The sequence below is a fragment of the Anolis carolinensis genome, chromosome 1, assembly GCF_035594765.1.
Source record: "Anolis carolinensis isolate JA03-04 chromosome 1, rAnoCar3.1.pri, whole genome shotgun sequence".
In the NCBI taxonomy this organism is placed as follows: Eukaryota; Metazoa; Chordata; class Lepidosauria; order Squamata; family Dactyloidae; genus Anolis; species Anolis carolinensis.
Genome location: NC_085841.1, coordinates 287,719,580 through 287,733,193, shown reverse-complemented (window position 1 = coordinate 287,733,193; position 13,614 = coordinate 287,719,580). Strand labels below are relative to the sequence as shown.

The following is a 13,614-nucleotide window of genomic DNA, read 5'->3' as shown; positions in this document are numbered from 1 at the left end:
AAGTGGATTATAACTTTGGACTTTAATATCTTATATTGGACAATATATTTCTGGACTATATTTGACCTCACCTGAAAGGTCTGCTTTTGAACTATACTCTTCACTTGTTTTTATTGACTTTATATATTTCTTTAATAAAGATATCAGATAGATTCTGGTCTCTGCGCATGGTTATTGGTGCTCTGCAGCCTGGGTCGTGACAATAGGACACATGGAACATTTGTATAGGAAGTGGATGTTTCAGGAGAATTTCTCCTGATTATCAGATGCAGAGGAGGGTACAGAATTAGAATAGCTTTCAAAAATATAGTTTTAAGCTACTTTTAATTTTAAATATTTAAATATTTAAATATTTAAATTGAACTTAAATTGATAGTAAGCATAGACTTGCTATTTTCTTTTATGGCTATAGGCACAAATATAACATGTGTGCATAACTTTTGTAATAACATAATTCTATTTATACTATAGAAAAGGCAATATTTTATGTAGAGTTATTATTTTTCCACTTTTACATAATTCTTATTTTAGACATGGGAACAACATGGAGTAACAAACCTAGCTTTTCTCTTAATTTGTTGAGATATTAAATTTTCATGACTAAAAATCCAGGTCCTTCTGTAGCTTTTAACGTTTATTTCACTAGGTATTGCTCATACATGTTCAAGCCTGTCTTTACAACACATGAGAGAGAAAGAAATATCAAAGAGTCCCAATAAGTTGACCTCTGCACCCAGTAGCAGATCCTAGTTCCATTTATTGGAACAAATATTTTTGTGTAAGTTATAGGTTAGAGATCTTTGCAGTTTTTCATCCCTGGAGTTGTACCCGACTGGTGTCCCTTTGTTATTGGAAAATGCTTTGATCTGGAGGAACCTGGGAAAGGAAGCAATTGCACTGCTCTGTAGTACCTTGCGTCAACACTACTTTGAAAGGTCCCTCTTCAGGGATTTGGGGACATGCCAGGAAGGAGGAGTGTTTGAAATCACCTTCTTCCCTTGCATCTACTAGATCAAAGAGCTTTATGTAAACAGAGGGACACAAGTTAAAAAGCACAGCATGTAACAAAAATTCCAATTTTTGGCAATGAGAGAATGAAGATAAAATCTAGTATTTCTATGAAAATGGATTTGTGTGTTCCCCTTTCTTGATCGTTTGTCACACTTATGATGAGCTCATAGTAAATTTAGGACTGCTATTATTGTTGGCAAATTGACTTTTGTATCTTTTTTGTTTTTGTTTTTTCTGTCTTTCATGTCCCTGCGACTACGTCTTGTTTTATTGGATACGTCCCATTTTTTGGAGTAAATCTTAAGCACTATCTATCGCCATCTACTTTTTCTTCCATAAAGTTTTCTGAAATGGTTGGCTGTACAATTAAAGACCCATCCTTAAAATTGAATGGGAGAGAATTACAGCCCCAGGAAGTTAATATTTCTCTAAGCCCCTTTTTCAGGATGTTGTCAGAAAAAGGCACCATGACTTAACTCTATCTTTAGCTTCTATTTTAGAAAAATTGCTACTGTGTTCAAATAATTTTTATTATGATTAAAATTGTATTCAGGACAAGGTCCTTGCAGTAGACTATATCTTTCCTAATAAAGGGTTGAGCTATTTGGGTCACTTAATCCGAGGCCAGTCCAGAATAGGGCTGTGCACATTTCTGCTTTTATAAATGGGCTCCGAATGGTTTAGAGGATTTGACTACCGAATCCATGAAAACGAGCCAGGCAAGGGGCAGCTCAAGCTTTAGCTGGAGCAGATCACAGCAGCCAGATCTTTTTGGCTAATGGGGCCTAATAGGGACCAATGGGGCTGAGCGAGTGGTGCTAACTCTCCCTGAGGGAGACACAGCAATATGTGGGCAGGGAAGCCTTGCTTATCAAGAAAGCTGCTGCTCCTCTTTTACTTTCTTCCCCAGCAGGCTTCTCCATCCCTTCCCAAAGGCCCTCCCCCCACCCCCACTTGAGGCAAATGAGAACTTGCTTTTCCAGTAGCAATTTGTGCTATGTAAGCATTGAAGGAGCTTTGTGCGCCCTCCCAAGGCATTATAGGAGTTGAGGTTTTCTTCTGTGTGTGTTTCTCCCTTTCTTTCTCAGCCAAGCAGAGGCCTGGTTGACTGTGTCCACTTTCCTCCTCTCTTGTGGTGTGCACTTGGGACTTCAATTCCCAGAACCCCTCTTGTTTTTTTTTTTCAAAATGTTATGCTAAAATTTTTTAAAATTTCCAAAAAATAGTCGATTGGTGAAATGTTCTGAAAGTTGGTAGGATTGCAAAGTAAAGTGAGGTGAGTTTCGTTTCGTGCTGATAGGCCTAAAAATGACAGAGAAATGAGCCTTTAAAATTTTTTCTCATTGGCGGCAGTGGATCGTATCTTTTTGGCATGAAAACGGAAGCTGCTCCTGAATTTGGGAAGCTCCCTAAAAATGGAACAGAGAAACCGGACACCGGAAATGGCATGGGTTTTTGCCAGCTGGCACACCCCTAGCCCTGAACTGACGCTGGAGATACTCCATGTTTAACCTGAGGCAGTGTCAGTCCATGATCCATTCCTGGTGGAAATCGGTTTTGCTCCACTGGAACATTCCCTGTTGCTGTTACTGCAGCTGGACTGCCACTGACCTCCTGGTTGTTCGTCACGTTTTCTGATGTGAAAACATGGGGCACCCATGATGGCCAGCAGCTTTTCTGGAGCTATGTGGCCATTTAAAGCAGTGACACAGATCCAAGTCATCCTGCTTCCTCTGTGCCAATGAATGAAGGAAAAAAGATTGGCAGCAGCCTATGTGGACAGCAGACCAGTCTGCATCAGACATGGTTGTGCTATCAAAGCTGTATCAAAAGAGGAATGCTGCTCTGGAGTTTCAACTAAACTCCAGAGCATTACTCAACTTTTCTCAGCATAGAGCTAAGCTGGTTAACCTAGTTTACCCCACAATAAGGACTGGATGTCCCTGGAAGTAAAGTAGGAACAAATTCTCTGCTACTGCAAGTTAATTAGTCCCAAGACTTTATAAATCAGACCAACCATGGAAATTAGGTATAAACCAGATTTATTGTATTTAAAAAATATCTCTTGCTCTATCATTGCAGGCAAGTCAATTTTGCCAAATCTACAAAGGGCAAATTATAGGGTATGGTTGGAGGGAGGCATTCTGTATATCTATAGCTCTGTTTTATTGCTGCATGCTCTTGTTTCCATAACTCACAGAATGCAAAAACATGAAAGCATCAATTAAACCATTATATGTCCCTCGAAGTTAATAATATAATTGTAACATGTGAAAAAGTGGACCTGCCAGGTGCATTTGTGTGCAAAAAAGTTTCTAACCAAGTAAGCATTGAACCAATTAAATGCTAATTCAAAAATATTGAATGAGTCACACTGTTATTCTAGGGCTACAGTTTCCAGTTGCGACAAAAATACAATTTCCATTAAAAGTCAAGCTAATAGGAATTAAGTGGAGGACAGGGACAGCCTGGTTCTCAACAGAAGTTACTTTTGTTTTGCTAATGGAGTTGCAATTTTATTACCTGCATTTGGCTTTTACCCCTACTTCCCATATAGTCACTGAAGAAGCCAGTGAATGCATTGTGGTTGGCCAATAAAGGTATTGTTCTTTTGTGGATTTTTGGTTTTGGTGTATTTCAGTATTAAATATATAAAGAGTTTAGTGTCGTGTTTAATGCAATTGATATCACCCCCTTAGTTTAGGGGATTGTTTAGGGAGAAATATTTGACAGAATTATGTCATTTATAAATTTTACTGCTGACCCTTTTTATAGTAGGAATAAGTCCTATAAAGCTGGCAAGAACGATGCATATATTCATTTTTTGAAAACCCACTTTCACTGCTACCGGTGTTAGCCTCTTTTTTTGTTTTTGTTTTAAAAATATTTCATTTATTTTAAATTTTCTAAATTAATTTACAACAGCTAAAATAAAATAAAATAGATGCGATACAATAAGAATATAAAATGGCAACATTAGAAGTACCTAAGAACACATACACATAAACTGCTTCCTTTGTTTGCTTCTTTTTAGCTAAGAAAGGAAACTTTTATAGCTAGTTTATACAATGTGACATTTTATATACATGGACAGTCTTAAATCTCTAAATAACAACACATGGAGCTGTTTTGTAATGATAGCTGAACTACTATTTTAGGGTTAGCTTTGGCCACCTTAAATAATTGCTATGGACACCCCAGTGACTGAGTTTTAGATCCTTTACAAGGACACAACATGCTATCTTTGCCATAGCTTCTGGAAACTTTTAATGGATAAAATGAGCAGTTGCAGATCACCAGCATTGAGATAGCAACTGGTAAACAATGCTAATGCATTTATAGAAGGAATAATAAATTTTCTATATACTATTGGTGCATATGAGTGCATATCTTGCATATATTATTAGGCTCAACATACTAGATCAGTAGGTATGTGCGATCCAGAAAAAAATGGTTCTAAACTCTATTCGAAAGTAGGGGGCGCTGGTGCTTTGTTTCTAAAGTCATTTCCAAATTTTGAAGGCAAAAAGTTTGAAACTTTCTGAAACTTCTGAATCATTGTATGTACCTTGTTAATGGCGGACGCGCATGCGCATGAATGAAAACATTACTGTCAATTGGGAAACTTGAGGAGGTTCTCTCTTCCTCATGTTTTGAGCTATACTGATGAAACGTACTACAGTGGCAGAACACATTTACCACTGTTAGCTCGCCAAATTTCAGAACATTTCCCTTATCCTCAGTTTTTTTGGCAAAATTTCAAAATTTTTATTAAAAAAACTTTTTAAAAATAATAACAAAAATCTGTTCCTGGTTTGAAAGTGTTATTTCCTGTTTTATGGGGCTGTCTTTACTTTGAAAGTCATTGTTGCACTTCAGAAACATTGTTTTTGTGGCTGAAACTTTGTTAAATTTTTGGAGAGAGACTCAAGAAACCATAATGTTCTATTTATAGGACGATGTCCTTTGTGCAAAGACAAAGTTTTCGCAGTGTAATAAAGTTTTGCAATGTTTTAATGACAGATCCAACAGGAAATGACATTTATCAACCAGGAACAGAAATCACAGCACACCATCAAACCACTCCTGACAGATGGCCATCAGCCTCTAAATAAGGAAATCTGTTCCTGGTTTGAAAGTGTTATTTTCTGTTTGATTGGGTTTTCTGGGGCTGAGAGTGTGTGATTTGCCCGAGATCACCCAGTGGGTTTCCATGACTGAGTGGAGAATCAAGCCACAATCATAGTCCAACTCTCAAACCACAACACTACACCATGTGGTCTCTCTCTCTCTCTCTCTCTCTCTCTCTCTCTCTCTCTAAACTTCTCATACCCTCCAAGAATTCAAAGATGAAAACCAGGACACCTATGGCTAAGCAATATCCAAGTTTGATCAAGATGGTCAATGTTATTAATAAGGAAAGAGTGAGGACAAAAGGGGGTGGGGAATGTTAAGAGGAGAGAGGAACTGGGACATCTGGGAAATGTAGTTTCAAAGCAGGCATATGGCTCCTCTGTTACTATTGGGGAATCTTCAGGGGCTGCTATCTCCCTTATTTTTAAAGCTATTGGGGTGTAACGTGCTACAGTAGTAGGACAAATTTACTACACTTTGCCCATCAAGTTTCATAATGTTTCGCTTATCCATGGAATTTTAGGGAATTATTAAAGCTTTTTAAAACCTCTTTTTTGAAAGATCCTCTCTGTCTCCCCATCCCTCCTCTGTCAGCCTTGATTGGCTGAGAGGCACAGGTTTAGCTTCCCTCATATTGACACACAACCACATAACTTTGCACAGGTTTATATAAAATTATTTCCTTAACTCCTTTTTGCAGATTCCATGATACTATATATTATAATAAATAGACTGTCTCTCAATGCCACAGATAGCTCCTCCAGCCCAATGCATTCTGGGAAATGTAGTTCAGTGCAGGCATGTGGCGTCTCCTCGTTTCCAATTAAATTACTATAAATGGGGAAAATTCAGAGGCTCCTTTCTCTCTCATTTTTAAAGCTATTGGGGTGAAACTTGCTACAGTGGTAGAAAATATTTATCACTCTTGGCCTATCACATTTTGTAATGTTTCATCATCCACTGATTTTTTGGGAATTTTCAGAGTTTTTAAAACAACATTTTTTTTAAAAAAAGACTACAAGAATGATGCCTCCACCTCCCCTTTGCTCCGCCATCAGCCCTGATGTTTGGCTTCACTGCTTAGTGGGGCTTGGTCACAGCTACATCTGAAGACATCAGAGACTTAAGAATTGAAGGCTTCTTTTGATTCAAATTCTTAAGATTAGGAAGGCAGTGAGCAGGTGGTCAGAACTCACTTCAAAAGTGCTTTAGATCCAAATTAGATCCAAATTTAACGAACATACGAACAAATTGCACAAGCCTATAGATCAGTATAACCACCACCATGTTTTATAAGATCTACTACTGTCAACGGCCAGTGCATAGCATTTCTCTGTTGCTCTTAAAGAGTTAATTATAGGATAGTTAAGTTAGAATATCACAATCAACATCTGTGATATTCTAAATATCACTTACTGAATAAAGGAAAAAGGAACAGAAATGTATTTAAATAATTTAATACATATGGTTGATTTGAAAAAAAATATTTAGATGCTTCAGAAAGGGAATAAGAGAAGAATGACACACAGATATAAAACCAAAGGATATTCCAGAAATTGAAGGAAATCCTAGAATATATGTACATTTTTTTTAGTTATCTGACAGCTGGGTAGAATCTGTTTCAACCCATTTTTTTATATACACACCACCACCACCACCACTGATCAATACAGAGAAAGGGAGAGGTCATTTGTATGTTGCCAGCACCAATCCTTCCAACCTCTAGAAGTCCTTGCAAGTTCCTAGCCATTGCATCACCAAATGTCAGGATGAGGCTTCTACATGATCAGCAAGAAAGAGGGGATCATTCTGCTCTCTCCTTGCTGATTGCATTATAACCTCATCAGATGTGACAGGTGATGGCCAGGGAACTCTATGAGGAGTGGTGGTGGAGACACAGATGGCAAAAAAATAGCCCAGTGAGACGGGTGCATTTCTGTCCCAACAACACAGCACTGCAGAGGGTTCGGTTTTGGCTGCCAGTACCATCATTCCAAGGCCAGTGCAGGGCATCATTCCAGGGCCGGTGTAGAATATATTTTATTTTGTGTGTTGCCTATTTTGTTTTATTATTATGTTTTTTTTAATGAATCCGATGCTATATTTTAACTGTGTTGATCGGGCTTGTCCCCATGTGAGCCGTCCCGAGTCCCTTCGGGTAGATGGAGGCAGGATATAAAAATAAAGTTATTATAATATTATTATTATATAATGCTCCACCTTGGTCCTGGATTATGCAGTTGGTGTAGACAAGGCCTTAGAGGGGAAAAAAAGAATCCTTTGGTGCTTCCTATTAATTTATGAATGGGATTTTTTTCTGAAAGGATGCCAGGAAAGAGGGGTAGTAGCATGTTTCTTCCGAAGAGGTCAGTGTCTTTGTTTGATTCCCAACAAAGCCAGAGAGAACCCATTTGGGCTTGTGCCTCATTTGTCTTCCTTATATTGCAGTATTGAGCTGCAGCATAATACATGTCGATTTGTGTGCTTTTACATTGAAAAATTCATTCTTCTTATGTCATTGGAGGCAGATATTGTGTAGTCCCTATAGAGCCTTGCTCGGTCAAATAACTAAAAATCCAATACTCCCTTGTAAATAGTGTTGTGAGAGCAGTATATTTCTTTGTTTTAGCTTCAGGGCTTTAACTTTTAACAGAAGATGGAATTCTTTGTGGAATATTGGCCAATAGTGTCAAAAGGTGCAACATCTTTTAGAAAGAATATTAAGTCATTAATAAAAATATATGCACTCTCTAACCAGAATGGAATGTCTAATCTCAGTCCCTTGTTCAGTGGGTTGCATTTTCAATTATTATGTCAAAGGTCTTGTTCAGGCACTTAAAATAGTACTTTATTTGAATAATGTTTAGTTGTTCTTTTGTTGCTGACAAAATGAAGTACTTATATTTGAAAATATTGATAGAGATAATATATTTTCCATCTTTTTTTGTTCTCCGAAATGCAAGTTTGGAGAATTAAAATTGGTTTTATTGCTCCAAAAGATTAAATTAGTTCCGGGGGAGGGGGGGGGAATACAACAGATTATTATGGAGCAAGGGCGAGAACTCATAACAATTTTAATAGTTGCAACTTTGAATATGTTTTTATCATAGTAGTCTGAAGAATTAGAATTTATTACAGGGAAGCAGTGACTCTCCATAATTATTTGAATGACTTTTTTGATCTTAGTTAATGTTTCTAAAGTATATGTTTTTGAATAAAAACATTATACAATATTGGATTTCCTCATTTCCTAATCTTTTTAAAATCTGCATTATTTTATCTGCTTCCTTCTCTCATCAGAATCTATTTGGGAAAATATATTCTTTTATACCTGGCTTATGTTACTTGTTACAGCTAAGCAGTGATTTTCTTTTAAAACATCCTTACTAATCAGATAGCATTCCAGCGTCTTAAAAATCTCTGTGCTTCCAAACAAATGACAAAGTTTAACATAAAACCAGTGATTAGTTTTGGCAAGTCTAGGCCTGAATATATTAGAAAGCAAGCTGGAAAGCAGATGAAATGTTAACGTACTCCATTCAAATTCATAGTTAAAATCCATCAAAACATGTTCCAAGTTAAAAGCCACAGCACTCAGTTCATGAACAGTGAGGAAAATTCCTGTCCTACTGGAAATGGGACAACACATCTGCTCCTTCATTGTTCAGACCTGTAATATACCATGCTAATGTTAGTGGCCAAGCATGTCAACACTAACCTCCTAATCCTATCAGATTTTTTTTTAAAAAAATGATTTGATTGCCCTGACCACCACCTGGTAATTGCACCAGAAATGCATATTCTAGTCCCTGAACAGATCTGTCCACAAGGCGACTGCCACCAGGATAGGGAAAAACTCTAGAAAGGTGTGGATACAGAGCAGATTGCCATCTCACTGCTTACTGGTGGCCCAGGGTATGCACTCTTTAACTGATGCTCCCCGATATGTCTGAATGAACTTGCAATTCACCCAGACTCCCAGTGGTTTAGCTGCAAAGAAAATGGAATTAATTTGACCATTCCTGAGCCCTCTGATACAGAGGCTGATTTTAGAGAAATATTACATATTTTAGTTATATCAATATTTTTTTCTTTTGAATGATTTAGGATCTTTCAGGTGGATATCATTATGACCCAGTGACTTGTTTGATCTTTGTTAGAATTTAGAATCTATTCTGTTTTCATGACTCCTTGCCTAAGCTCAGCCTCTTTTAGAAACATTGGTTCAGTCATGAGTATATGCTGTATTTTTTTCAGATGTGAAAACAGAGGGAAAGGATTTCATTTAGCTTCTCTGCAATTGCCTTAGCATTTTCAAGGGTTTCTTTAATTCTGATTTCATCCTTCTCTCCTGAGGTATTAATAATTTTTTTAATTGTGACTCACCATGACATTATAGAGATAAACTCCACAGAATCATAATGTAAAATCCTAAATGTCGGCTTGTAGTGTGTGTTTTTCATTCTAACTGACTCAAATAATGTTTTTTTATATCTAAATGAAAGTACCCTATATTTATTTTGTCCATCTGAATGTGTAATAGTGATTCCTTAGTGCTCCTTTTCAAGTTTTGGAAGCCCCTGTAACACAGGAACATTAAAATACAGCAGCAAGTGTTATGGGGTTGATCCAAAATCTGACCCATGTGGCATTTTCTATTCATGGAGGCTTATAGTAGCAGTCTACCTTGTCCCTGTCCCATCTGTAGATCCTACATTATTGTTGTCAGCAGGGTTGAGACTACTATTCTGCTCAATTTTAAATATATATCCTGCTATTGAAGTCATTGTTTCTTATCTTAGGGATAAAATTTCAATAATAGCTTTTTACAGGCACTATGAATATGTTAACTCTTACAGTCTAATTTTATTTCAGGTGAATAGATATAGTATGAAATATCTCTTTTTAAAAACTCAACTTATTGGATTGTAAGTTGTCTATATCATACTATATTTAGCTGTATCTAAAAGTTTGAGGCATCTTGGGTTCCCATTTTTTAGGTGCAAAATTAGTAGAACAAGCTATGCATGGTTATATTTGCCTTAAGAAACTTGTGTCTGTTTTTGATATGTCAGTTTTATATTTTAAATTTTAAATTTACAGATATTTAAAGAGGAAATAAAATGATCACTGTTTGGCTAAAATGCCACTTTATTTCACAGGATTTATGAACGTGTTATAGACCCTCCAGAAACTAATTTGACACCAGGAAGCAATTTATGGCTAGGACAACGTAACAGGAAACATGGATTCTTTAAGGTAAATATTCAAGATAGAAATAAATAAATAAAGTACAATGTAGTAATGCATTTTCTACAAATACCTATCCATTTGTGTTTATAGGAAGATGATACTTCATGGTTATAATTGTTTGTGCATGCTTCAATTTGTACTGATTCTGTTTAGTGCTTTCTACATAAGATATATCTTTATATTGGAACATGAAACCAATTGTCTATAGAATCCTATAGTAGCCTGCCTCAATCTGGCATCTCCAGATGAGTTGTATTACAATCCTCATGGTTTACGGTTTGGAATAATAAGAACTATAGTTCAGCACCCCTATCTAGGATTCCAGTGTGGGGTTGTTGTTTAATGCTTTCTGTAGTCTCTGATTTATTATGGGTATGAAATGCTACAGTGCAACCCTGTATCTGGAGAACATTTCATTTATCTAAATCTAACTGAATAAGTTCCCTCTAGTTGTTTTCTAGGCCCTACAGTGTTGCTTTATAGTATTCTTGGGCTGAAAGTCCTTAATATAATAGGGGTCAATATTATCTACAGTTTTGAGTATATGTATTCCAGCAGATATAGGAGCCATACTTTATAAAAACTATGAATCAGTTGAAATTTCCTATTTGTTTACTCTCAAGTTAGATTTATTTTATTTAGGGTTTTTTTCTATGAGATTTTGCAAGGATAGGTTACTGAAAGATGCTAGAAGTTGGGCTTATACATATAAAATCCTATTTACCTCCCTACATGGTCATAAAGCAACCCCATGTCCACACCTGTATCAGCATAAGCAAACAAGAACACAGTTTCATGGTAGTGATCCTTTTAAGCTCAGAGTAAGTTGCATCTGATGCAACAGTCTTGAAGGGAGGGCATTCTGCCCAATTAATTTCAAGTTTATATACTAGTAAAAAGTAAAGCTCTTTTACAGTCTCACCCACCAACATTTTTAAAAATCCACACTCTTAATTTTTATTGTTTTTATTCCAGAATGATAGAATTTATATTTTACCGAAGACAATATGGGAGGGGCTGGACTTTTTGGGCTGGAGATGATGGGGCTAACTGCACTGTACCTGAGAAAGAGGCCAGCCATGGGGCTGCTTCTCTTCTTTCTTCTGCCAGCAGCAGCATCCTTTTCTTCTGGAAAACTTCCCTAAGCCCCTCGTCCAGAGAGGGCCCTGCTGGGAACTGACTTTCCCATCAGCACTTGTGTGGGGCAGGCATTGGAAAACCTCTGAGATCCCCCCGGAGCATGATGGGAGTTGGAGTTTCTCTCTCTCTGTTTCTCAGCCAATAAAAGGCCTAGTTGTGTCCATGCTCTGATTGGCTGAGAATGGACACAACCGGCGACTAGAATTCCCAGAACCCTGTCTTCTGGTTTGTCATATTTTTAAAAATGTTATGGTAAAAACTTAAAATAATTCTAAAATATTAGATGATTAGTGATTTGTTATGAAACTTGGCAGGCCTGCAGTTGTAAATGTGGTCTACAACTGAGGTAGGTTTCATGCAAATAGGCCTAAAAATGACTGAGAAACAAGCCTCTAAATTTTCCCCATTGTAGCCAATGGGTCAAATCTTTCCTGAATGAAAACGGCACCCCCTCTACCCAATTTCTCAGTAAACAAAATGAGGGGTTCACTGAAAATGGACTAAAAAACAGCATGGTTTTGTGCTGAATTGCACACTCCTAAAGGCTACCACAAGCACCTTGCATCAGACTGGAAGTGCACAGCAGCCAGCTCCATAAGCATCTCTTGTGGTGAATTTCTCTTTTTCCAACATATGATTTGATGGTGTGCATGGCAAAAATGCTGATTAGAGAATACTTTTTGATTCTCTGAAAGTCTGATTCCTTGCTCATCCTTGAATAAAGAGTTTCAGCAGTATTTTAGTGTGAGTACCTTTTCTTTTGTGAGATTAAAATACTGCACTTCAAATTATTCAGTAGTTCAGACAATTAAAGATGCTGCTTTAGGATAATATTGCAAGAGCTAATAAAATTATAATAACAAATATAGAACTGCCTAAGTTTTCCAATATATAAGAATATTATTATGTTCTGATATAATGTCTCTCCCTCCTTGTTTTTTTAAAGATACTATCATAGAGTTGAAAGGGGTCTGGGAGGCAATAGATCCAACCTACTGTTTGATGCAGGAAATCCAGCTACAGTATCCCCAAGTGGTAGCTGCCAAAGAAGATTCCATCACTTCTATAGGCAGTTGCTTCTATTGCTGAACTGCGCTCACTGTAAAGAATTTCCTTTCAACATTCAGTTGATATCTACATTCCTGAAACTTACAGAAAAATCAGGCCTGCTCTCTCATCTCTTGACAATCATTGAACATTTAGACAGAGCAATCATGTCACCCCTCAGTCTTCTCTTCTGAACTAAATATGCCCAAAATTTTGTTCCCATTGAGTTCTTCATACCTCTTATCATTCTTCTTTAAACCTTTCCAATTTGTCTTTATGTTCTGAAACTGAAGTGCCCTGAACTGATGAGACCAGGCCAACACAGGGACTATTACTGTATATACTCGAGTATAAGCCTAGTTTTTCAGCCCTTTTTTAGGGCTGAAAAAGCTCCCCTCAGCTTATACTCGAGTGAGGGTCCTGGCCGGCTTCTATTTAGGTCGGCTTATACTTGAGTATATAGGTATTCGGAGTTGGACAGTCTTATCTTATTAAAGTCTTATTATTATCTTAAATTACAATTTTATATAAATATTCAAAAACATTTAATCTACTGATGCCTCAAATAATGTAATTTTATTGATATCTATTTTTATTTTTGAATTTGACCCGTAGCTGCTGCATTTCCCACCCTCGTCTTATACTTATGTAGTGTTTCTTGCTACTGTCTCTTGTTTTCCTCTTAATCACTATTTTCCTTAGAAGATGTAGAAAGAGTCTGCTTAGTTGGAGCAGCTTCAAATACCTTGTGGATAGATAGTTCCTGATGGGAGCAGTACTCCAGGGTGCTTCCTCAGTCTTACAGTCTTCTTTATTTCCATTGGTGGTTTTTTCCTGGGTAGTGGGGTCTGTAGGATCAATTCTCCTTCTTTAGTTTAAACAAGGTAGAGTACAGACCTTCTTACCTGATATTTATTTCCTTAACAGCAGAACCGACACTGTAAAGTGAAATTGATGGCATTATTTATTCTACATCTGTTAGTTTTTTGAACCTCAGCTGCTTCTCATAATCCTACAGATGGTAAACAT

General features: G+C 37.0%; 1 protein-coding gene across 8 annotated transcripts in view; it reads left to right on the top strand.

Annotated features, from left to right (window-relative positions):
* nell1 (neural EGFL like 1) overlaps window positions 1–13,614 on the top strand; it is a 697,019-nt gene that overhangs the window by 177,277 nt on the left and 506,128 nt on the right. For all 8 annotated transcript variants that reach the window (XM_062967797.1, XM_062967796.1, XM_062967794.1 and 5 more), the window contains exon 5: window positions 10,308–10,404. In XM_062967797.1, the coding sequence (XP_062823867.1) occupies window positions 10,308–10,404 (97 nt within the window). The remainder of the gene's footprint in view (window positions 1–10,307; window positions 10,405–13,614) is intronic.